The 26,520-nt window shown below is 32.4% G+C and overlaps 1 protein-coding gene across 1 annotated transcript; it reads right to left on the bottom strand.

Annotated features, from left to right (window-relative positions):
• Positions 1-5,425: 5,425 nt before the first annotated feature.
• On the bottom strand, positions 5,426-25,834 carry LOC130441734 (uncharacterized). Its single transcript, XM_056775517.1, has 3 exons — positions 25,621-25,834; positions 11,614-11,871; positions 5,426-5,715 (listed from the first exon to the last, which is right to left on the bottom strand). The coding sequence occupies exons 1-3, from the start codon at positions 25,832-25,834 to the stop codon at positions 5,426-5,428; spliced, it is 762 nt and encodes a 253-aa protein (XP_056631495.1).
• Positions 25,835-26,520: the final 686 nt, after the last annotated feature.

The following is a 26,520-nucleotide window of genomic DNA, read 5'->3' as shown; positions in this document are numbered from 1 at the left end:
AAATTGAAGATGATCTGGTTTATCAACAGCCATAGGATGGAACAAAAGGAGTTAGATCCGGCTGGAAAGTCCGTAAATTAAATAATCGATAGGCGAAAAAAAATCAACAGACATTGCAAGCAATGCTGCATCATCAAAATGTTACCAATCACTCTGCATTGAGTTGTTTTTGCTTTTCAGAAGGTTTTCAGTATCACCACAGCAAAAAAACTCGCTAAAATGAAATTGAAGATGATCTGGTTTATCAACAGCCATAGGATGGAACAAAAGGAGTTAGATCCGGCTGGAAAGTCCGTAAATTAAATAATCGATAGGCGAAAAAAAATCAACAGACATTGCAAGCAATGCTGCATCATCAAAATGTTACCAATCACTCTGCATTGAGTTGTTTTTGCTTTTCAGAAGGTTTCCAGTATCACCACAGCAAAAAAACTCGCTAAAATGAAATTGAAGATGATCTGGTTTATCAACAGCCATAGGATGGAACAAAAGGAGTTAGATCCGGCTGGAAAGTCCGTAAATTAAATAATCGATAGGCGAAAAAAAATCAACAGACATTGCAAGCAATGCTGCATCATCAAAATGTTACCAATCACTCTGCATTGAGTTGTTTCTGCTTTTCAGAAGGTTTTCAGTATCACCACAGCAAAAAACTCGCTAAAATGAAATTGAAGATGATCTGGTTCATCAACAAAGCCACAGGAAGGTCTGAAAGAAGAAGGATTCCAGTATCACCACGCCAGATCCTCGCGACTTCTTTATGAATTCCAAAATCAAAAACGTCGTGAAATGAACATCAAAACAATTATGACGAAGGTGTTGTTGAAGGTTTCAATCAAATACTTCCTAGAAAACCGCTGGATACGGTGTATTAGCGTGGAATAGAATTATTTTGAAATGAATCATGTTCTCGGGAGCATCAGACTTCGTAAGTCTGTTGGATTGAAAATTTTTATTCTTCGCAGTTATTGATTTTAAAAACTCGAAATTAGGAAAAATTGATGACATGATCGATTTATTCAAACGTAATTTATCTACTTCCCGCTTGGTACATCTTGATGCTTATTTCGCAGCTAGATGTAGATACCATCATATGGACTTTGTATTGAAATACATTGTTTCGTCATGTAATTAAATTAACTCTTATTGGGTAGGAGAAAACGTTAAAAATTCTATAACGATCAAATAAAGAAAATATTTAATTCCATTTTTGACCATCTCGAAAATGGTAACAAAGCAATAATACCAGATGGACTGAAAAGTTCGTAGTTCGACACATAGATGATGCTACTTGTATTAAATCCATAGGATTTTAAGTTAGCTCCAACCTTATCCAAAGACACGTATATAAATTTGACTGCTATCATCATTTTGAAAGCTAAAGTATTTTGAATGAAGCAACTATTGTTAGTTTCAGAGATCTTCAATGTTTATAGCTCATATAGAGGTCTTTCACACTTCTTTGCCAAATCTAGTGTCTTCAGGTGTCTTGGTTATAGTCATAGCTTCCCAAGAATGTCTCTCTCAATCCCATTAACTGGTTTTTTCCTTTCTACTTTCTTTTCCAATGCTTTCGAAGGCTTCAATTCCTCTGAAGGGTTTGTCTGCCCCTATTTTAGCGAGTCTATCAGCTATTTCATCTTCCTCCAATCCAGTATGTCCCGGAATCCATTAAGAGAAAACAATGTATCAAAAATAAATTATATTGCATGAATTCGGCTTCAAAATCTCCAGATCTGGCACCTATCGACGTTTTCCTGTCCTCAGATCTCAAGAGGATGCTCGCTGGACCGAAATTTTTCGCCGATGGAAATGTTATAGCCTAAACCGAAGCGTATCTTCATGCTGAAGACGAATGGTGTAGAAAAAAATGTATGCCAACTGTATTGAAGAATAAAATCAAATTTTGTGTTAGTCTACGACCTTTTCAGCCCACCTGGTGATGATAAACTAAAATCTTTGCTGTGAGACAATATGGAACGCTTCAAATAGCTCAGATAGAGAGTTTCAGTTCCTGTTTAACATGTGTGTGAAATTGTGAGGTTATGTGGCGTCCCACGTGGCACTCTAAAGGAGGAAAAAGGAGAAAATAAATAAAGATAAGTCAGAAAATGAAACACCACATTCACGGAATCTGTTTGGTATAAGCCATATAATTAGCGCTTCTGACGCTTCTTTTCCACCCGTGATGTTCATCGTGTTCATAAATATCGTCGTGTTCGTAGTGATGATCGTGATGGGAGTTTTCGTAATAAATAGTTTTTTGCTTGCCCTGTTTAATCAAAAATATCAATTTAGCTACTGAGACTCCAAGAATGGCGAGAGTAGTTAGAGCGATTTTTAACAGGAGTCCGGCTTGAAGAAGTTTCACCAACAATCCTAATTTCGCTATTGCCGCCATGATGATGGCGTAGATGTATTTCTTCTTCTTCTTTTTTTTCTTCTTTCTGCCTTCTGTAAAGGTTAGTTCGCAAATGATAGATAGTAAAAGTCGATCCCATTTGATACTCTGTTAGTTACATGCTATGAAACTTTAAACCAATGCAGATGAGGCTTTATAATTTTTTTTTATTAAAGTCGGTGATGTAAATGAGGTCACTTGTTATGATAAATTGCACAGTTATATAAGAATCTAAGATTTTCGAGAACGTATCAACACGAAAAGAAGAAGCTTTTTCATATCTTCCTTTCTATCTAAATAATGAAATATTATTTTTTTTTTTTGAAATTTGAGGTGAAATTACGAACCAAATACCAAATACCATCCTGTTTACTCGCCAGAAATTGCATTCTTGATATTTCAATTTATTCCCATCGATGAAAAAGTTGATAAAAATTTGGATGATGTCCAAAATGTCATCAGGAGATATTTGCATTATAAATGGCAGAACAAACAATATTTATTTCCGGTTTGTTTTTCTGGAAAGATTCTTTCTCAACCACCATAATATCCAGATTTGATCCTCAGCGAATACTAGCTTATTTTAGATCTTGTAAAAAATTCTCGAAGCACGACTATTTGTACTGGTGGAATTTAGGTGAAAAACTGAACCTATAGGTATAGAGTTTATGAGAAAAATATGAAAAAGTAGACACGATAGTACAGAAATATGAAAGTGAAATAGACGAAGACGAAAAATTGAGTCTATAAGAGACAATAGAAGAAAAATTGACTCTATACGAGACAAAAACAAAAGACAAGACATAGAAATAGTGTCAATGAGGAAAATATGGAAAAACAGACATGGAAATATTGACTTAACTCAAAAATATGGACGTGAAATGAAAGAAGAAGAAAAATTGAGTCTATAAGAGACAAAAGAAGAATAATTGAGTCTATAAGCGACAATACCAAATGACAAGACATAGAAAGAATGTCAATGAGGAAAAAATGAAAAAACAGACATGAGAAAATCGACTTAACTCAAAAACATGGACATGAAATGAAAGAAGAAGAAAAATTGAGTCTATAAGAGACAAAAGAAGAATAATTGAGTCTATAAGCGACAATACCAAATGACAAGACATAGAAATAGTGTCAATGAGGAAAATATGAAAAAACGGACATGAAAATATCGACTTAACTCAAAAGCATGGACATGAAATGAAAGAAGAAGAAAAATTGAGTCTATAAGAGACAAAAGAAGAATAATTGAGTCTATATGAGACAAAACAAAAGACAAGACATAGAAATAGTGTCAATGAGGAAAATATGGAAAAACAGACATGAGAAAATCGATTTGACACAAAAATATGGACGTGAAATGAAAAAAGAAAAAAATTTGAGTCTATAAGAAACAAAAGAAGAATAATTGAGTCTATAAGCTACAATACCAAATGACAAGACATAGAAAGAGTGTCAATGAGGAAAATATGAAGAAACAGAAATGAAAAGATCGATTTAACACAAAAATATGGACATGAAACGAAAGAAGAAGAAAAATTGAGTCTATAAGAGACAAAAGAAGAAAAATTGAGTCTATATGAGACAAAACCAAAGACAAGACGTAGAAATGGTGTCAATGAGGAAAATATGAAAGTAGAAGAATAAACGGTTTGTTTTAAACACATTGCTCCACCATATTGACTAATTTTCGTATATTTTTCTACAACATTACTCAAAATATGAATCAAAAACGAAAATAGTACCATCATAATACAACTGTGCAATCTACCACCTCACCCAGATATTAGAAAATATTTTTAGGTTAGAATAAAATAAACTTTGTATATTATTACAATAATTTAATGTCCATGTTCCAAAACAAAACATATGATTCTAAGAATGAAAATGTCACACCACTAGTGAATGTATAATACCAGTACATATCTTCCAGAATTTCTGAAAATATTCGAAAGATTTCTTCCAGTTAAATTATTTTGACGATACCACCTATCAAATAAATATGAACACAAGTACAACACTTCGTAACTATACTTTATAAAAATATTTTGAAGGTTATACTAATATGAAAAATAAATAATTATAATAGAAGCGGGTTCTAATCTAATCTATCAAACAAAAATACTACTTGGATGTATTAAACAAGTAATTTGAGGTTATGACGATAGTTATTTCAACAACAATCTGAAGTTAATGTCAATGTCAAATACTCTTCTTCGTTTTTGTCTCTCAATGTGATCTCATCTAATCCGATTCAATATGGTTGCTTTGAATATTTCTTCTTTGATCTATATTCTTTATAAATAATACGAGGGGTGGCCAATATATTAAGTGAATGAAATATATTTAGTGTCGTACAACGTATTACAAATTTCAATTTGAAAATTTCGAACTATTATTGAAAATTTGAGGGGGTTCAAACATTTTTTTTTGGAAATCTGGTTTTATCATGTTATAGGACATACAATTTACCACAATTTGGATTATCAGAATTTTTTTGTACGGCGAATGAAAATGCATTTATTTTCAAATGGGGAGTAAGGATCCGTACTCTGAAAAATTTTTCCTATCTTTTAAGGCCTACAATTACGATTAACTTTATGAGAATTTTAAACATAGAAAGGATTCAGATTCTGTCTAGTAATGTGCCAGAAATGTATAAATTTACTTGTTCGAACAGGCTTTTTGAGTACAAAAACAAAGCAAAAACAGATTCTTGAATTAGAATAGAAGTAAAAAAGTTGAAAGATCTAGATTTCAATAGAAAACCATCGTTCTAAATCGATCCAACAACTAAACGAACACCCAAGAGACTTCAACGATAAACCAACCACCTGGTGCTTTTAATTGAAGATTTTGACCCTTATCTATCAACATCCACTTCATTTACCAGATTTAACACCGTGTCATTTCGTCACTTTTTTATATAAAATAAATCACCTTCACTTTTTAATTAATGTTGTTTCTAATTTATTGGATTCTCGATACAAAAACGTTCGATAGATTAGTTTGGAATCGATTCTATTCGAGATGTTGTCTATAAGCTAATCGTTGCGCGTAAGCGTCATCTACGGAACTCCTGCCGTGATATTCCCCTGGCGTTCCAGGTCCTGCCCATTCGGCCCCACCAGCTTCCAACGGATTCTTATAAACGATTCCGCCGGTTTCCATATGATCGTCCTTTCTATTTTTGTGATCCAACCAAATTTTCACTACGTAAAGTATCAAAAATCCCGTTCCTAACAGTACCAACTTCAATTTCAAAACGGCTTCGAAAATTTTCACGAGTAAAGCTACTTTTAGGAAAATCACTATTGTCAAAATGACGATTTTAATCAAGGTGAAAATTTTTTTCAAAGGACCCTTCTTTTTCTTCTTCTTTCGTGCTTCTAAAATTTTATTTGTATTAGCTGGTTAAAGTGGTATGTGCGACAAAAGCTTATCTATCTAGTGTAACATTTTATTTGTCCTCAACCTATACGGAGAGTATAATATGTTGGTTTATTCTATATTTTTGAAATAACGATGTTTGGCCTATATTCAGTATCAATACGCGCATTTAATCAATTTAAAAAGGAAGTTGTTTGCGAAAAATAGTCAAAGTGTGGAAAATTATGACTTAATCAAACTTATAAGTTACAAATAAATTCAAGAATAAATCGTCTCCCCCACTAAAAATCGACATAGAGTGGAGACGAATTGGGGAGACCAAAATATGACGATTGAAGTTAAAGGGCTGCAAAGAAATTTATTATTTGGACTCTACTTTGAAACCCTGTAACTCCTCAGAGATGCAACTTGATATATAAGACACCCTGTATTTATATATACAGTGTGTCCACGTAAGTCGGCAGCATATGGAAAACTTTCCTTTCCTATGACAATATCGAAAATTGTTATGAAGAAAAGATGTTTAGAATTAAAAATAGCTTTAAAATAGTCAGCATTGTTTATTTACATTAAAAAAATATTTTTTCTACAATTTCTCTGCGATTACGTTGTTAATTTAAGTTTAAACAATGTATAATTATTCTAGGATACACTAGCATAAACAATATTGAATATTTGAAAGATATTTTTAATTCTAAACATCTTTTCTTCATAACAATTTTCGATATTGTCAAAAAGAAATTCTAGAGCAAAAATCACATTTTTTGACAAACCTCGTATACGACTGAAAAAATTTAACATCTGATGATTGAATTTTAGGTTTTGGACCATGCAGAACTTTTTATAAAGAATAACTTTTTTCGTAAAATTAATAATAAAAAAGTTTCTCATATGCCGCCAACTTACGTGGATAATCATGATATTTGGTCTAAATTATAAAAAAAAATATTTTTTTTTCGAAATATTATTTCATAAATACATTATATAATATTATACTCTCCATTTTTGTTAATAAACCCCATGCATTAATTCCAAAATTACCCCAAGCGTTCCACAACCTGTAATGAATATGCTTATGGAAAATAATAATCAAAAATACATGCGAATATGAAAAAATGATTTGTTTTTCAGGGTTTTCAAATCGATTTTTTTATTAATATCGTGCGCATGCTCATGCTTTCATTTCTGCATTCAATTCGTGCGATAAAATTATGTTTCGAAATCAATATTTAATCGATTTTAATAATCGATTAATATACTAATCGAGGCATTGTTTGTTCATGCATTTTGCGGTGTAGTACATGCCATTCATAAAAAAGAAGAAGATACTTACTGTGATTTAAAATTAAATTTCACTCACTTTTAATTATGACGAAAATATTAATAATAAAATTTATCTGATATGAAAATAATTGAATGCACGACCGTCTTTTGAGAAATTTTCATCAATTAAATTATACTAAAATACTATCGAACTTCTTTAGATTATCGCAGTAATACAGGGTGATTCAAAAACAGGTGATACTACGTCTAGAATAGGTAAAGTTTGATTTTTTTCGATTTTACCTAAACTATTGGCAACATTTTATACGAAAATGTTTTGGAAGTTGATATATCACATAAAATAGATGGCGCTAGTTGCACAGTTTGTATCAAGTAGTATCGGAAATAACTTTTTTAAGGTTAGATTAAACAAAATTTCAATTTAACTTTAACATTATTCATTTTTGGATCAAAAAGATATTCTTGGTAAAACTGTTTACCGTTGTAGAAATACATTCGAGAGCAAAAAAATCGACTAAGGTTGAGATTTTGCAAACGCAAGTCACTTGCAAAAAAACTGTACGCGAATTTGAATTTTTCTTAGTAAAATCTTCAAGCAAATGGTATTAGCTTCAAAATGATGTTGTGTTCACAATAATGCTAAATAGAGGTAGCCATCAAAAGTTAACCGATACACATTTTAATTAACAACAAACAAGAATTGTACCTGAAAATGGATACATCAAGTGATGAAGCTGCTCAAGCGGTCACCGTATTGCAATAAGGCCAAAGTCGGCGAGAAATAGCCGGCGCGTTACCAAGAGACTGGAAACTTCCATTAAAGACGCGGTTTTGGAATAAAAAGGGGCACATCGCTGAGAAATCGAGCGTCCACTGGTGTTCATGTCCAACAAGAATTCGAGAAGAGGCTGGACAGTCAGAAGAAGACAGCTACGTCTACGATTTGCCAGAGAAAAAATGACAACTTCATTCTAATACAGGACAATGCCCGTCTACATACTGCAGGTTCGGTGCGGTAGTATTTACAGTTATGGATTGGCCAGCGCGTAGCCCGGACTTAAATCAAATCTAACATTTATGAAATGAAGTTAAGAAAAAATAGGGTTAGAAATAACACCATAGATTGTTCATTAAGAAGCTAAGAATGATTTTGAGATGCTAAAATCAGAAAAAGAATGGAAACCACAGACTTTTGACCGCGAACGTTTGACTTGAGTTGATTTTTTACTCACGAGTGTATTTTGGTTTCCATCTATATTTTCCAAATGAACTATATATCTGTTTTTACCGATTATTTTGCTAAATAAACTATTATGTAACCGTTTAAAACCGTTCTGAAGGAGCATTAATTTTCAATTTGAATACTTTCTTAGTAATACGCATGAGCATGATAGTTTTTGAATTAATTCCGATGACATTGGAACTAATTGCGTATATTCATGACATGTTGAATATTTAGTCGACCTATTTAAATAAAATAAATTAACATATACGTAAAATTAATCATAATATTCTAATTGATACGTAGCTTTATTTCTATTTGTTATAATGGTAAAAAAAGTTTATAAAAGACTTTCTCCATATTTAATTAATAGTTTCTTGTAACCTGTTGACCGTATTAAATTGTTCAACGGTTCTTTTCCTATGTCCAATTAATCTATAGAACAAAAATGCTAATGATGTAAAATACGATGAATTCGAGTTTAGCATTTTTAGGAAATGACACCACATAAAAATTTCTAAACATTCTTTACCTTCAATACATCATTTAATTTCACCTCGAAGTAGAATTAGTCCTAAATATTATGACTTGCGTATATTGGGTCTCAAATGTAGAAGGATTAATAACAAGCCTCATAAGAACGCATTTACAGAAAAATATTAATTTTCAACGTGGAAATCATAATAATAATATACTTAATGATTAAAATGGCGAGGGAAAAATGCAAAAGCCAAAAATATTGAGGCGTGCAATCAACTGAAACAACATGGGTGTTGTTTATACAAGTATTCAGTCGTACCAATCCACAAAAAAGATCATGGAGCAACTTCAACAATAAAAACCTTAGCACTCGAAGCAAATGGTCGCCTCTAAATGAAAATGTCACCTCCATTCCATTAGACCAGCATAGAACTGTCAATTCTGAATTCCATGGTCCAAAATTCGAGTTCTCATACATCAACAAAAACGTTTTTGAACAGTCAAAATATAGACTTGATGGATCATCCGCCGTACAGTCCTTGTTTGAAAATAAATTGCGAGGTCAACGTTCAAATCACATGTTTTGGAGGTACCTCAATCAAATGCAAACAAATATTAATATTAATGGAGAATATTAGATCCAATTCAGGTGCCGGACGAGAAAAAACATTCACTAGTTTTTTATTTGTTTGTTTACGAGAAGTTGATGTCACAAATTGTTTTTAAAACTATTGAATACAACACCCTGTACCTCGGGATTGAGATGAGTTGAAAATTTGTTTTGGTACGGGCGAAAACACAACAAACTAATCCATAATTTTTATGATTACTACTGTCATCACTATTACATTAAGACCTAATTTCCCAAACGAAGTTTAAACGTCAAATGTCACTTTAGACTACAGATACGTTTCACAGATGTCTTTTACCGAAAAAATTCGGTTTAAACGTTACCGGTGGCGAGGGAGTAGTTTAAACTTGAGTTTAACATGAAACGGAACATCCGAATCTAACTTTTTGGTAAAATGATTGAAGATTCGCGCTTTATATTTAACGAACTCGACGATGGTGATAAAGAAATTATCAATATTGTCGACGTGTCGAGAAAAACTTTGGTTATGTCCGCGCGAGTGACAGCTGACAGAAATTGTCTGAATTATCGTTTAAAAACATATTAATTGCTGTATCTTTTCCTAGAATCTGAAGTTCAATTAAAACGAGATATGATTCTAATTCTTATCAATTAAAAGATTGTCATTCATAGTAATTTATTTTCTTGGATGGAGTGGTGTGACAAATAATTTAATGAGATGCGAATGTGGATGAATTGATGAGAAGCATTTTTCGTAGATAGTGAAAAAGCGATGTTATTAAATCAAAATTTTCTTATATATAAAGAATGTTGTTGCGATTTTTGATGATCAATCAATAAATCCACTCAAAATAGTGATTGAGGCAACGGAATGTGACAGGCGAAGACAGTTTACGCCACCAAGAATAGCATTTGACTGTAGGTTGTTGCCTCAAGGGTCAGGTCTCGCCAAACATGAGCTTCTCGTATGCAAGAAGTCCCCTAATCAATCCCATGTATCCTTAAAAAGTCATTTAAGGTATTTTGAGGGTGTTTGATCTTTGATCAAATCAAGCATTAAGGTTGGGTTTATCCTAAACGTGAGGTTTGTTCATAAAATAATGATTACAACGAATTTCCACAATGAAAAACTTGTTTATTGAAGACAGCTCGCCGGAACGGAAACTGGAAGAAGGGGATCGAAGCAACAAGCCTAACAGCGTTCCTTGTGTCCGCAACTCTATAAATTTTTGTCTGTTCTAACGTAAAAACCCAAAAAAATTGACGTTTGATCTTGAGTACTTAATTAGTACACATGAAATCGATAGAGACTTATTCCTTGATTCCTTCTCCAGACTTTCGAGAAGCGCTTCTTAGAGGTCCTGAACACACGAGTCCTGGCGACGTGCTAACCGTCTTCACTCTTTATTTATTTGTATTGTAGATTGTTTAAGGAGTGTGTTTGGCTTTTCAGCAACTCTGCATCTATATCTAAACCAAATTTTGGACAAGACTCTACATTCCATTGCTCTGCTTCCAAATTACGTAAACTCAAACTTTTTAGCTGATTTAGTTATGAATCTTGTAGATTATCTTAGGTCATCTTAGGTCTGGAGGGCTTCTACAGTAAGATTCCAAAAAGATGGTAAATATTGCAAAGGAAGATAAACCGAATATATCCCGACCATCAGGACGACCACCTACAAGATGGTATGAAAGCTGGTCTTCATCATTCCAGCTACATCTAAGCAAACATTGATGCAAACACAGGGCTAAGTCCTAATATACGATGAAGAAGAAATAGAAGAAGATTGGTGAAATGGCAGACAAGTAAATCCAAAGTTTATGCTCTGAGAAAAATTTTATCATTTGAAATGTCTATTACAAGCAGCTGTTTCAATCAACCTGTTAAATTCCTCGTTTGAAACGTTATTTTTATAAATTTATCGCAACAACATCTTATTCAGTTAGCACAACATGTAGTTAAGACAATGAGGATTCTAATTAATCACATTTCGATGAAAATTTGATTTTGAAAATCCTCAAAATAAAGTAATGTTGTCATTTAACACACACAACAAATCTACGGTGCAAAAATATATCTACTGACGATCTATCTACTGAAAATCTACTTCTAGATGGTGCAATGGAAGCGCTACATGAAACTACAAAAAAAAAATAAAGTTCGTTATGTTTTCAAGTCTAACATAACGAAAATTATTTTTTTATCAATATGAACCTTACACCCATTTGTATACAAACCTCCGACGTCTCGACTGGCATTTCCTCCCTTTTTATTATCATCATCGTCTTCTTCATCATCGTCTCCTTCTATTTCTTTAGTTTTATCGTTGGATACTTCATCATCGTCATCTTTAGAATTGAACCAACTCGAGAATCCATCCTTAAATAATGCAGTAAGATCTGCGAATAGTTTTTCAATAGTTTTAGCTATTTGTGATGGTTTCGCTTGGGCGCTGGTACTACCAGTAGCCCTAGCTACCTCCTGGTCAGCTTGCGCTGTAACAAAACAATAAGTAAATACGTGATGGAGGTAGTTTTGGTCTGTGGTTTATAAGTTATTAGAAAATAACAAATAACGAAATAAGGAATTTATTTGGAGTACCAGAACTAAAGAAAATAATAAGATCCGAATACAGATAATTCCAGAACTCAGAGCAACGAAAAAATGACGGACAAGGAGGAATAGGAAAAGAGGAAAACCAAGGAAAAGATAATTCGTAGAGGAGATGGAAGACCTAAGAGAGACAAAGAGGAATTTGGGACTGGAAAATTAACGCAAAAAATAGGAAATATTGAAAGGCAATCACTTCCAAGCTATGGGCTTAAGTGCGGCAACTATATATACATTAGGGCTGAATTCTATGCCTGTTTTTCGCTCTTAGAATTTACTGAATCATGGTAAAATCTATCCTCATCTCGTGAAAAATTATCATAACTAATAATAAACCGTCTGCAACATGGTTAACCCTGTACAGTTTTGAAAATACCTTAACAATACTACAATAAAACACGTTGGCTATCGACAATTCGTAATAGACGGTCTTCCTGTTAGAAAAGTGCACGGACGACAAGTATGTGACTGTATTAAAATTCAATAAACGTCAGCGTGAAGCCAATACTATGTATCTAAGTGACACATACTACCAAACAGACAGAAAAAATATCTTCGCGTTGAATTTTGAATTAATAATACTAACAGTAAGAATTAACTGTAATTTTCGCGGTCAAATATGTCTAATAGAAATATCCTTCATTAAACGAGGCTGGAAATAGATGCAGAAAAAAGAAAATATATGAAAATACGAGGGAAACCAGAACAGAGAGCAAACCAACTGAAAACTAGCAAACAGTATCGACCTTTAACTATCTAGGAATAACGTTAGGACAAACAACCAGAGGGAGGATAGAGGATGGAATACAAAAGGGCTATCAGGCCTATTGAAGAAACAAAAACCTTCTAAAAAACAAAAACACAACCAAACAAAACAAAATAAAAATGTTCAAAACCCTAATAAGACCAGTAATCACATATGTGAAGGAAAGAACAGTAATAAACAGAAGAGAAGAAGAAGAACTTAAAAGGTCCAAACATAACACGGGAAGGAGAAAAAAGAGCAAAGAAAAACGGAGAAATAGAGCTGGGGAAGGAAAATATAGTGAGATACATAAAAGCACAAAGAATCAACTGGACTGGGCATATAATTAGAAGAAAACCAATTGAAATGTTTAAAAAAATAACGCAATGGATACCATTGTGGCCAAGAGAAGAGAAAAACTTGGAGAAACGAAATAGAGGAGGACATGAGAGCCCTCAATATAGAAAACTGAAGAGCAAAATGCCGGAACCGAAAAGAATGGAAAATAATAACAGAAGCAGCCAAAACAAACGATAAACTATAAAGAAAATAACAATTAGAAAACGAGGAGTAATCCACCTCAAAAAAAAAAAAGGATTTAAAGCGCCAAAAGCGATAGCCATAATCCACATGGAATTGAAAGGCTTGATGATGATGGAACGGGGCATTAAATGTTATGAAATCAATTCGAATCTCTACGAAGAAAACACTTCTGAGTCATATCAATAACCATAAGACTACATATCACAAGATATCTTTCGTTTTTTCGTTACAACATCTACTTCAATCGTTTACATAAAGTTAGACCTTTGTGCTTAGAGATTTTCTATCCTTTGCGTATTATAAGACATTCTAGAAATATACAAACTGGACCTCCTGTATCATCCCATCAAAATAAATTCTCCTCAGCTTCTTTTTGACTCAATTTCAGTAAAAAAGATACAAATACTTTCTCGTATCAAAGCAACCCAGCTAGGGAAGGGACTACCAGGGAACAGCAGCGTTTTCCTAAATCACAGAGCATTTCCTCTTCTGTTTTGGCCACTGCATTGACCAAGTATACAGCTCATAGTGAATAGTGGGCGGCCAAGGGCTGATTTCCTTTGAGAAGCAAGCTGTGAGGCTTGTGTAAGTGCTCGATTCAGGCTCGCGTGAGTGTTGGGCACTCACAGGAACGTGATGCCCGTAGTGTGGAGATGGCGTCTTGGATGACTCCAATCACTGGTCAAATTTCATTCCTCTTCAAGTTCGAGCGAGTCTGCTTCGTCGTTGGATCTTTTCTGGTCAAAATAAGTCGTCGCCGATGATGAAATTTTGAAATATTTCCTTCGTACTGGTGAACACTAAAACAAAGACATCTAGATCCTTTTCATTGTCAGGTGAAGAACCAAGGCATGAGTAAATACATCCTGTATCGAACAATTTACGATTTGACTTTGATAGTGGTGTTTCTAGGTCAGAATTCCCATATACGCGTACTCACGTGCCGTCTGCTTCTCATACACACCCAACAGGGGCTAAAGAACTTACTGTAAGTATTTTTTCAAAAATTATTATCATACATTATCCAAATATTTCCCGAAACTGAAAGTGAACACCCAAAAATAAAAGCTATTTAGAAAGGACAGACATCTCATTATTTAGAAAACAGATTAAAAGCTCATCGATACATTAAAAGTATCAAAAAAACATAAATCGTATTAAAAAAAATTTCGAATCAAAATCAATTACAAGAAGAAGAGTAAAATTTGAGTAAATTTATAAATTATAGCTAATACGTAAAGAAAAATTATTTTTTATTGTGATATTCATTTCGTAGATAATATATTTAAGCAAATTGTTAATGTCAAGTCATATTTTGATAAAAAACGAAAAAGATAGTAACCTCAATTTTTTTTGAATATAATTATCAATTCAAGAGACTTCAAAGACGCTCGGCGCAAATGGAAACTTTAGGGTTAATCAACCCCTTAATAATAATATCCAAATTTTTCGCTAGGTCAATCAACTTTTAAAGTTGATTAACCCCCTAAATTTGCTCATACACTAACAAATAAAACATTAAATTAGTCTATGGGCGGTAGTATTTGTGTCTAGAATGGTAAAAATGTAGCACAATTAACAAAATTCAACAACTACTCAAACTTACTATAAAAAAATCAACAGACCAATATGAACAAAATCATATAGGAAACAAAAAACTAAACTAAATCGCGCGTGCCGAATCTCTAAGAGCTGCGTAGCTCCGTTGAGATCTAGGCGTTCGAAAAACGCTCGCTACTCTGTTCTCAAAGAACGAATTCAAATCGTTTCAAAATTTTTGGCTTGGGTACGTGTGTTGGTTTTTCCTAAAACGTGTATCAAATATATCGGAGAAGATGGTTAAGTTAATTGCTATTAGGGCAATAAGGAGATTATAAAAGAAAGGTTGAAGTTGAAGTTCCCTGGGTCGAATGATGATTATTGTTGTTCGAATATTGTATACCTGTACCATCAATATATAACGTACTAAGTAACTGTATCTCGGCAACAAATTGAAGTGAAATCTTGAAAATGTGAAGGTTGGTAGAAGAATTAGTCCTGAAACGAATGCTTATATGTATAAATCTATAGATTTGATGATTTGGGAGATATAAAGGATTTTATGAGATCATGACAAATTGTAGAAGAATTAGTCCTGAAGCGATTGCCTTTATGTATAAATCTATAAATTTAATGGTTTGGGAGATATAAAGGATTTTATGAGATCGTGACAAATTCGATGAGCTCAAATCAACAGCCAAATTTATCAGCCTGTATCTCGGGAACTAATTGATGAAAAAAATTGAAAATCTGGAAGTTTGTAGAAGAATTAGTCCTGAAGCGATTGCTTATATGTATAAATCTATAGATTTAATGATTTGGGAGATATAAAGGATTTTATGAGATCGTGACAAATTCGATGAGCTCAAATCAACAACCAACTTTATCAGCCTGTATCTCGGGAACTGGTTGATGAAAAAACTTGAAAATTTGGAAGTTTGTAGAAGAATCGATCTTGAAGCGACTGCCTGTATGTATAAATCTATAGATTTCATGATTTGGGAGATATAAAGGATTTTATGAGATCATGACAAATTCGATGAGCTCAAATCAACGCCAACTTTATCAGCCTGTATCTCGGGAACTGATTGATGAAAAACTTGAAAATTTGTAGAAGAATTATTCCTGAAGCAATTTCTTTATGTATAAATCTATAAATTTAATGATTTGGGAGATATAAAGTATTTTATGAGATCATGACAAATTCGATGAGCTCAAATCAACAGCCAAGTTTATCAGCCTGTATCTCGGGAACTAATTGATGAAAAAAATTGAAAATCTGGAAGTTTGTAGAAGAATTAGTCCTGAAGCGATTGCCTTTATGTATAAATCTATAGATTTAATGATTTGGGAGATATAAAGGATTTTATGAGATCATGACAAATTCGATGAGCTCAAATCAACAGCCAAATTTATCAGCCTGTATCTCGGGAACTAATTGATGAAAAAAATTGAAAATCTGGAAGTTTGTAGAAGAATTAGTCCTGAAGCGATTGCTTTTATGTATAAATCTATAAATTTAATGATTTGGGAGATATAAAGGATTTTATGAGATCGTGACAAATTCGATGAGCTCAAATCAACAGCCAAATTTATCAGCCTGTATCTCGGGAACTAATTGATGAAAAAAATTGAAAATCTGGAAGTTTGTAGAAGAATTAGTCCTGAAGCGATTGCTTTTATGTATAAATCTATAGATTTAATGATTTGGGAGATATAAAGGATTTTATGAGATCATGACAAATTCGATGAACTCAAATCAACGCCAACTTTATCAGCCTGTATCTCGGGAACTGATTGATAAAAAAACTTGAAAATTTGGGAGTTTGTAGAAGAATTGATCTTGAAGCGACTGTCTGTATGTATAAATCTATAGATTTGATGATTTGGGAGATATAAGGGATTTTATGAGATCATGACAAATTCGATGAGTTCAAATTAACAGCAAATTTTATCAGCCTGTATCTCGGCAACAAATTGAAGTAAAAACTTGAAACTTTGAAGGTTCATAGAAGAAATAATCCTGAAGCGACTGCCTATATGTGTAAATCTATAGATTTGATGATTTGGGAGATATAAGGGATTTTATGAGATCATGACAAATTCGATGAGTTCAAATCAACAGCCAAGTTTATCATCCTGTATCTCGGGAACTGATTGATAAAAAAACTTGAAAATTTGGGAGTTTGTAGAAGAATTGATCTTGAAGCGACTGTCTGTATGTATAAATCTATAGATTTAATGATTTGGGAGATATAAAGGATTTTATGAGATCATGACAAATTCGATGAGCTCAAATCAACAGCCAAATTTATCAGCCTGTATCTCGGGAACTAATTGATGAAAAAAATTGAAAATCTGGAAGTTTGTAGAAGAATTAGTCCTGAAGCGATTGCCTTTATGTATAAATCTATAGATTTAATGATTTGGGAGATATAAAGGATTTTATGAGATCTCTACATCTTCGTTGAGATGTAGGCATTCGAAAAAAGCTAACGTCTCTATGCAGAGAACGAATGAGCTTCATTTTAATTGAAAACTTCTTGTTTGGGTTCGTGTAAGTGTGTTGGTTTTTCCTAAAACGTGTATCAAATATATCGGAGTTAATTGCAGCTATTAGGACAATAAGGAGATTCTAAAAGAAAATTAAATAATGATTGAATTGACCCCATATATAACATGGAGTTTCTTAACCTTAAATAGTTCAAACAATTTTATTTTCTGTTATATCTAACAGTATCGCAATTATCACAATGTCGTTAAATACGAAGAGCCGCTAGACGTATTAGAATATGTCGTATAATTCACATTTAAACAATTAAGTTAGCAACTATAATAAAAAAACTAAGTATAACTGTATCACGTACGGAAGATCAAATAAAAAGTTTTTTATAAGAAACATTTTTTAATATACTAAAGCCTCGGACAGCCTTAGATCTTCAATTTCTCCTAGATGTTGAAATAGAAAGTTTTTGGAGGCAAGTTTCGAAAATATTGTCGAGAAAAAGCGCGATTAAATCAGCTCCAGTTGCACGGATATTGAACATCCACCATATAACCCTGATCTGGTCGCGTACGACTATTTTTTGTTTGTAAAACCGCGACGATGACATTAAATAGACGGCGTACGAACATTTTGACTCTAAAGATGCATCGTATGTGTAAAATGGCCTAGAAACTTAAGTCAGACGTTCTGAAAAGTGTATGGAAGAAGGAAAATATAGTTAACAATCCGAAATTTTCACAGGGACAACCTGTATAATCTGAAAATAGTACAAATGAATTTTTCGATCGATTTTTCAACTCTCTGTTTAACTCGATACAATTCATGGTTTAGGAGATATCTAGATTTTTAGATCGTTCGCCATAAAGAGACATTCTGAAGAAAATTATCACAAATTGTAATTATTCATTGAAAATAATTATAGGAGGTATCAAAACACACACTATGTCCAAAAAATGTTTTAATGTGTGTTAATACCCCATCCAACTCCGGAGTAGAAGTGCAATGTGACCACTTCGAACCTGTTGTGAAAATATTTGAATTTCCGTATTAGCTAAAACATTCACTTCGAATTTACCATGAATGCTTCATTGATATTCATCACGGTGAATTTCTTTCGTCGGCTCGCGTTTAGTGGGTCACTGAACAGGTTTTGGAGATGACACTCATTTTAAGTGCAGTCGTACTAAAAATTAACAGCTTCTCGCGAGATTTACTTTAAACCGCTTTGTGAAAAAAAACGGGTTAAAGAAGTTCGACTTTCATTCATATAAAACGCGACAGTATCGGATCTAGCTCGTCGGGTACGACAATTCGGATATTTTCAAATTTACTGAATAGAAATATTCTTATTAACCGTTGTTTGAGTATGTGTATATATTCGATGAGTTCAAATTAACAGTAAACTTTATCAGCCTGTATCTCGGCAACAAATTGAAGTAAAATCTTGAAAATGTGAAGGTTGGTAGAAGAATTAGTCCTGAAGCGAATGCTTATATGTATAAATCTATATATTTAATGATTTGGGAGATATAAAGGATTTTATGAGATCGTGACAAATTCGATGAGCTCAAATCAACAGCCAACTTTATCAGCCTGTATCTCGGGAACTGGTTGATGAAAAAACTTGAAAATTTGGAAGTTTGTAGAAGAATCGATCTTGAAGCGACTGCTTGTATGTATAAATCTATAGATTTCATGATTTGGGAGATATAAAGGATTTTATGAGATCATGACAAATTCGATGAGTTCAAATCAACAGCCAAGTTTATCAGCCTGTATCTCGGGAACTGGTTGATGAAAAAACTTGAAAATTTGGAAGTTTGTAGAAGAATCGATCTTGAAGCGACTGCCTGTATGTATAAATCTATAGATTTCATGATTTGGGAGATATAAGGGATTTTATGAGATCATGACAAATTCGATGAGTTCAAATCAACAGCCAAGTTTATCATCCTGTATCTCGGGAACTGATTGATAAAAAAACTTGAAAATTTGGGAGTTTGTAGAAGAATTGATCTTGAAGCGACTGTCTGTATGTATAAATCTATAGATTTGATGATTTGGGAGATATAAGGGATTTTATGAGATCATGACAAATTCGATGAGTTCAAATTAACAGCAAATTTTATCAGCCTGTATCTCGGCAACAAATTGAAGTAAAAACTTGAAACTTTGAAGGTTCATAGAAGAAATAATCCTGAAGCGACTGCCTATATGTGTAAATCTATAGATTTGATGATTTGGGAGATATAAAGGATTTTATGAGATCATGACAAATTCGATGAGTTTAAATCAACAGCCAACTTTATCATCCTGTATCTCGGCAACAAATTGAAGTAAAAACTTGAAACTTTGAAGGTTCATAGAAGAAATAATCCTGAAGCGACTGCCTGTATGTATAAATTTATAGATTTGATGTTTTGGGAGATATAAAGGATTTTATGAGATCATGACAAATTCGATGAGTTCAAATCAACAGCCAAGTTTATCAGCCTGTATCTCGGCAACAAATTGAAGTAAAAACTTGAAAATTTGGAAGTTTGTAGAAGAATTAGTCCTAAAGCGATTAAAGGATCATAACAAATTTCATGAGTTCAAAATAATGGCGAACTTTATTAGCCTGTATTTCCGGAAATAATCGAAGAAAACACGTGGAAATTTGATGGTTTCTAAAAAAATTTCTCCTAAATAGACTAAATAGGAGTTGTTACAAGTCCGTTCCTGGTAACTGTATATTATTTAAAAAAAAATGCCGTTAACAATTCTAAATACCAAATTCATGTTTTTAAATACGATTTTGAACCATTCATTTCAATCTATTAATTATTCATGTTATTTTAATTGATCTAAGAGAAATTTTTTTTATGTATTATGCTACTTTACATATTCTAAAATCACGGAAAGGCAAATTAAATTTGTTTCTTTGCTAACAAAAAATAACAGTTACTACATTTGACATTTGACTCAAATACTCATTTGAAGACTTTAATACAAGTAAATAATCGTTGTAATTATTTTATAATGTTCAATTAATTATAATATATGCTCAGAGCTGATCGATGATTCATTAACACTTGAAATTTTTTTAACAATTTTTTCGAACTGAAAAAAGTTATTTTATCCAAAACGCTATGACAATGTCATCTTACGTAACTTTCAGCCATATTTTGGAATGCCTCGAAACTAGATATGGCAACAGTGCATATTTTTTGCTTGTGGTCTCAACTGGTAAACTTTTCAATGGGCTTAAGCTGTTTTGTGACGTTTTTCATTTTTCCAAATAAATTAGGAACATAACTGAATACTTTTTGATAGAAATCTGGTTTAAAAAGTATCACAAATTAATTGTGCAACTATTTAATCATGACACATAATCGAGAATTCAAAGTGGACCAATCCAAAACGGAAAACGATATTGTAGAACGTATTTGACTGCACTATTGTTGAATGTAGTCACCGTTACCTAAATATTTTCATTTATTGTATGTTGAAGTGGTGAAATCGATTTCGTTTTAAATGTAATTACTCTAAATAGTATCAAGAATTAAAATAGACCTTGATACGAGGGTTGCTTTGAAATATGTTAAATCATAACACGTACACAGAACGTGTTGTCATACGAGTGCTATTTGTGTTGTTAACAGATATTTGAAAGATTCATTTTGGTCAAATAAAAGTTTTTAAATCGGATTCTATGACTTTCAACGTGGATTAAATCAACAGCAAAGCTTCGACTTTCGGTGTTTCGCAGGTTTTCCCAGTTCAATCGTGAAGGTCGTCCAAAACCGGCAGGAAACATCGATGCTGTGCCTAAACTGATACTGCAAGATCGTCGTGTGATATACCTTGAGATTGAGGCATACCACAATCAGTATTGCATGAACATTTGGCTGTCAAAAAGGTTTGTTCGCGTTGAATACAGCAAAATTTAATAGTCGCTTCAAAAAGTCTAAAAAAGACGAATCAAGGATCTACGAAATTCAACAACAATCGACTAAGACGAGCGCGGAGCACCTCAAAGCAAATGGTCGCCATTTCGTGAACGATCAATTCTGAACAGTACACCAACATTTTTATTTCGAAAATAACAGTTAAACCAATCGCAGAAAATGAAACGCTTTTGAAGAGTCAAAACATGGAATTGATGGGTCATCCACCATACAGTATACTTGTTTGGCACCCAATAATGATTCTTATTAGCGCAGATCAGAAATAAATTACGAGGTCAATGCTTTTCTATACTTGATGCGTTCAATCACATGTTTTGGAGGTACCTCAAAACTGAAGTTAGAGCCCTCGTACCAGACGTCGTAAACGTGAAAAACTTGCCAACAAATCGTTTGTTTTTATGTTAATTTCAAAGGAAATTATTTTCGTGAGGTTTTATGTAGAATATTTCTATTTTTGAAGATAGATATCAAGATAGAAAAAGTTGATGACAGAAACGAAAGTAAACGTTTAATAATAATAACGTAATAGAAGAAAAAAATGAATCTAGATCAGTTTTATAACATTCTTGCAAATACATTCACTTCTCTATTTATCTGACGTAAATATTATGTAGCATAAACTTAAATCGAATACGATATTTATACTTTTTTCTTCTAAATAGTTTGATAAAAACCGAAATAGATCGAAACGTCTATTTTTACCTATTTTTTGAAACTATTCTTCTATAAAAATGAACTAAGATCAATTTAGCTACAAATTACGAACTCGTCCACTGTTATAGACTGTGAAATAGGTCCTGTTCTAATATATTGACCTATTCAAACGTCTAAGTTTTTGAGACAATTTCTTAGAAGATAAACCGTGCGTATGAATTTATTTCACTCGTTTTGTAATTAAATACCATTTATATAAATAAAAAAAAAACATTATAATATGAAAGGGCTTAAAAAAATAATAAACTAGAGGGATTAAAATTATTATTTGTGCTTGACACGTCTGGACAAAGAAGAAGAAACTATTTATAAAATCCATGTTCTAGAAGACACTCACTTGAAGATTACTGGTCAAATTCCTACCCCAACATTTAAAACGGATTATTTTGATGGATTTAATCTAATATTTTTGAAGAAAACGAAACAACTCATCAAATTACATGTTCTAGCAGACTCTAAATTAGAGATTTTTGGTGAAATTTTGCTCTTAACGAATTATTCCAATTAAATTCTAATTGGTGAGAAAAATGATCAGTTCATTAAACTGTGTGATCTAAAAGACTATAAATTGGAGTCAAATTTTCGATCTCTATAATTTGAGAAACTACTCTTGAATCAATAATTTTTCATAAGAGAAAAAAATTCATTAGATTTCACGGTCCAGAAAGCAGTGAATCAAAGATTAATGTTTCAATGTTCTTACTTTTTTTTTAAAAAAAATTTTTGTTCTAGTAGAAATCTAATGAAGGTTGAAGACAACAAATCAGTACAACATTATACTGAGAACAAATTCCGTGGGCTGTTTTCTGTTTATCACGTTTCAAATATTTAATACAGTAGAAACTCGATTATCCGGCCCTTAGTTATACGGTTTCTCGATTATCCGGCCATCAGTTACACGGATTCGCGATTATCCGGCTCTTAGTTATACGGATTCGCGATTATCCGGCTCTTAGTTATACGGATTCGCGATTATCCGGCTCTTAGTTATACGGTTTCGTGATTATCCGGCCATCAGTTATACGGATTCCCGATTATCCGGCCCTCAGTTATACGGTTTCTCGATTATCCGGCCATCAGTTATACGGTTTTGCGATTATCCGGCCATCAGTTATACGGTTTTGCGATTATCCAGCCATCAGTTATACGGTTTTGCGATTATCCGGCCATCAGTTATACGGATTCCCGATTATCCGGCCCTCAGTTATACGGTTTCTCGATTATCCGGCCATCAGTCATACGGATTCGCGATTATCCGGCTCTTACTTATACGGATTCGCGATTATCCGGCCCTCAGTTATACGGATTCGCTATTATCCGGCACTTAGTTATACGGATTCGCGATTATCCGGCCCTCAGTTATACGGATTCGCGATTATCCGGACCAACAACTGCGACCAATTGAATCCCCTCCGCTGCCGAAAACATATTACAGTTTAATGAACAGCAGGAAACGCGAAAAGATAAGACTACAGGATCAAACAAACCAAAAAAATTCCATTTACAGTGAAAAATTTGTATGGAAAGCATTTTTGCAATGATAGTAAGAATAAATTAGATGAAAATCGGACGGGGGAGGAATTGACTTTGATTTTAAAGGATTGGGCTGTGAACATGAAAAGAAAAAAATAGTACGGAGTTTGAAGAAACTACGTTCAAAACCATGTGGAACCTAACAAGTGAATTATGATGAAGATTATAGAGAAATGAAAGTTATTATTGACCTATTGTTGTACTTCAACAAGAGCTAGATGCCCAAGATTCTATACGACTAAAACTGCAAACAGATCCCTACAAAAGGAAACAACGTTCGACAGCATTAAGTTCCATAGAAATAGAGAAAATGATAAATTCATGGAATGAAAATACCCCTTGGCGAGATGGGGAAGCTTCTACATGTTTGACTAACTTTTTGTATCGAATCAAACAACGATAGCAAATTTTTCATGAAAACAATGACAACAACGTTTGTCCTTTTATATTATTAAAAAAATTGATGTTGAAAGGGGCCCACGTTTCGAACAATTAACAGAAAACTTAAAATTATGGAAATTTTAAAAATGTAGAAGTAAAAAAGTCCGACAGATTAATAAAGAGTGATGTTTGAAGAATGAGATACATTTTTGGACAAAAAATGATCTTTTCATTCATATTCATATTCAACTTAGATTGAAAGAAAATGGATTTTTCTCATTCATTTTGGACAAAAATTGACCTAATGCTTGTACTTTGGGCAATAAATGGATTTTTCTTTATTAGTTTGTACAAAAATAGATCTAATTTCCTTGTTTTGGACAGTAAATGGATTTTTTTTATTAGTTTTAACAAAAATTGATCTTTTTTCTCTTGTTTTGGACAGAAAATGGATTTTTGAAACTCATAGTAAGATATATGTAGTTTTTTCATTTATTTTGGATAAAAAATGTTTTTTTTTCTTACTTAATTTGAACAAAAATCGATCTAATTTCCATGTTTTGAACAGAAAATTAATTTTTTTTCAACTTAGATTGAAAGAAAATGGATTTTACTCATTTAATTTGAACAAAAATCGATCTTATTTTCTTGTTTTGGACAGAAAATGGTTTTTTCTTACTTCATTTGAACAAAAATCGATCTAATTTCCATGTTTTGAACAGAAAATGAATTTTTACAACTTAGATTGAAAGAAAATGCATTTTACTCATTTATTTTGGACAAAAATTGACCTAATTCCTGTTTTTTGGACAAAACATGGTTTTTCCATACTTAATTTGAACAAAAATCGAACTTATTTTCTTGTTTTGGACAGAAAATAGATTTTTCAAATTTAGAGTGTAGAGAAATGGATTTTCTCATTTATTTTGTGCAAAAATTGACCTAATTCTTGTATTTTGGACAATAAATGGTTTTTTCTTACTTAATTTGAACAAAAATCGATCTAATTTCCATGTTTTGAACAGAAAATTAATTTTTTTTCAACTTAGATTGAAAGAAAATGGATTTTACTCATTTATTTTGGACCAAAATTGACCTAATTCCTGTTTTTTGGACAAAAATGGTTTTTCCATTCTTAATTTAAACAAAAATCGATCTAACTTTCTTGTTTTGGACAGAAAATGGATTTTTTTTATTAGTTTGAAAAAAATTTATATAATTTTCTTGTTTTGGACAGAAAATGGATTTTTGAAACCTCGAATGAGGAAAAATCAAGTTTTCTTGTTTATTTTGGACCAAATTCTCATTTATTTTGGACAAAAATTAACCTGATTCTTGTATTTTGGACAAAAAAATGTTTTTTCTTGCTTAATTTAAACAAAAATCGAACTTATTTTCTTGTTTTGGACAGAAAATGGATTTTTGAAACCCCGAGTGAGAAAAATCTAGTTTTCTTATTTATTTTGGACAAAAAAATTGGTCTAATTTACATGTTTTCGAAAAAAAAAAGAATTTTTTTCAACTTAGAGAGTAAGAAAATGGCTTCCTCTAATTTATTTTGGACAAAAATTTACCTGATTCTTGTATTATGGACAAAAAATGATATTTTTCTTACTACATAAAGAGTGATGTTTGAAGAATGAAATAAATTTAAAAAAAAAAAAAATTTGTATTCATACGTAAATTACACTACAAACCAAATATTTAAAAACGATTAACTAACCTAATAATTCCGTCCTTTTCAAATCCAAATAATTATGAGCGACGTCCATGAAACAACCAGCGTCGTACCGTAGAGCACATACGAGCAGTCCCCTATAAATCGAATCCCTAATAGACCGTCCTTGATTCGATTCGACCACTGTCACATTTTCACGATCACCAGCAAGTCCGGATACCATAAAAAATAATCCGAAAACGACGAGTTTGCAATCCATTTTTATTTATTCGAAAACCAAAAAGAAAAAAAAAGTTCCGCAAGCTCCTCCACTATTTTTTATGTTCAACACAATTCGTATCTTGGTGCGACTTGAACTTGTTAACGTTTTATGAAGGCCGCCATCAAGTGATGAGAGTATTTATAAGGAAGAGAGATCGCATCACGCGTTTGCTCAAGCTCATGGCTCACTTAGCGATTATGTAGAACGACGGATTGGTTGGTCAATGTCTAGTTTGCTATCGGTCACAAATACCATACATTTTGAAAACAAGAAATTTTCTTTATTTACAATAACGAAAAATCTTTTAAATTTTTAGTTATTTGTCATAAAAATATTGTAGATAACTTTATTTGTTATATCCAGCGTTCCTTCTACATGAGATCTCAAAAAATTTGAAAAGATAGTCTATTTTTCTGATTGAAAGAGTAATAAAATGGCGTCTTATTTCTTTTGGTAGGCATATTTTTTCAAGTTATACTCCGAGAATATTTATTTTTTTCATTTATATTGGATAAAAGTTAACATAATTGTTGGGTTTTGCACAATAAATGGATTTTTCTTGATTAGTTTGAATAAAAATCGATCTTATTCTCTTGTTTTGGACAAAAAATGGATTTTTGAAACTCAAAGTAAGGAAATATGTAGTTTATTCATTTATTTTGGACTAAAATTGATCTAATTCT

The sequence above is a fragment of the Diorhabda sublineata genome, chromosome 3 (genome assembly GCF_026230105.1).
Source record: "Diorhabda sublineata isolate icDioSubl1.1 chromosome 3, icDioSubl1.1, whole genome shotgun sequence".
NCBI classification, from domain to species: domain Eukaryota; kingdom Metazoa; phylum Arthropoda; class Insecta; order Coleoptera; family Chrysomelidae; genus Diorhabda; species Diorhabda sublineata.
This window is presented reverse-complemented; position numbering and strand designations above follow the sequence as displayed.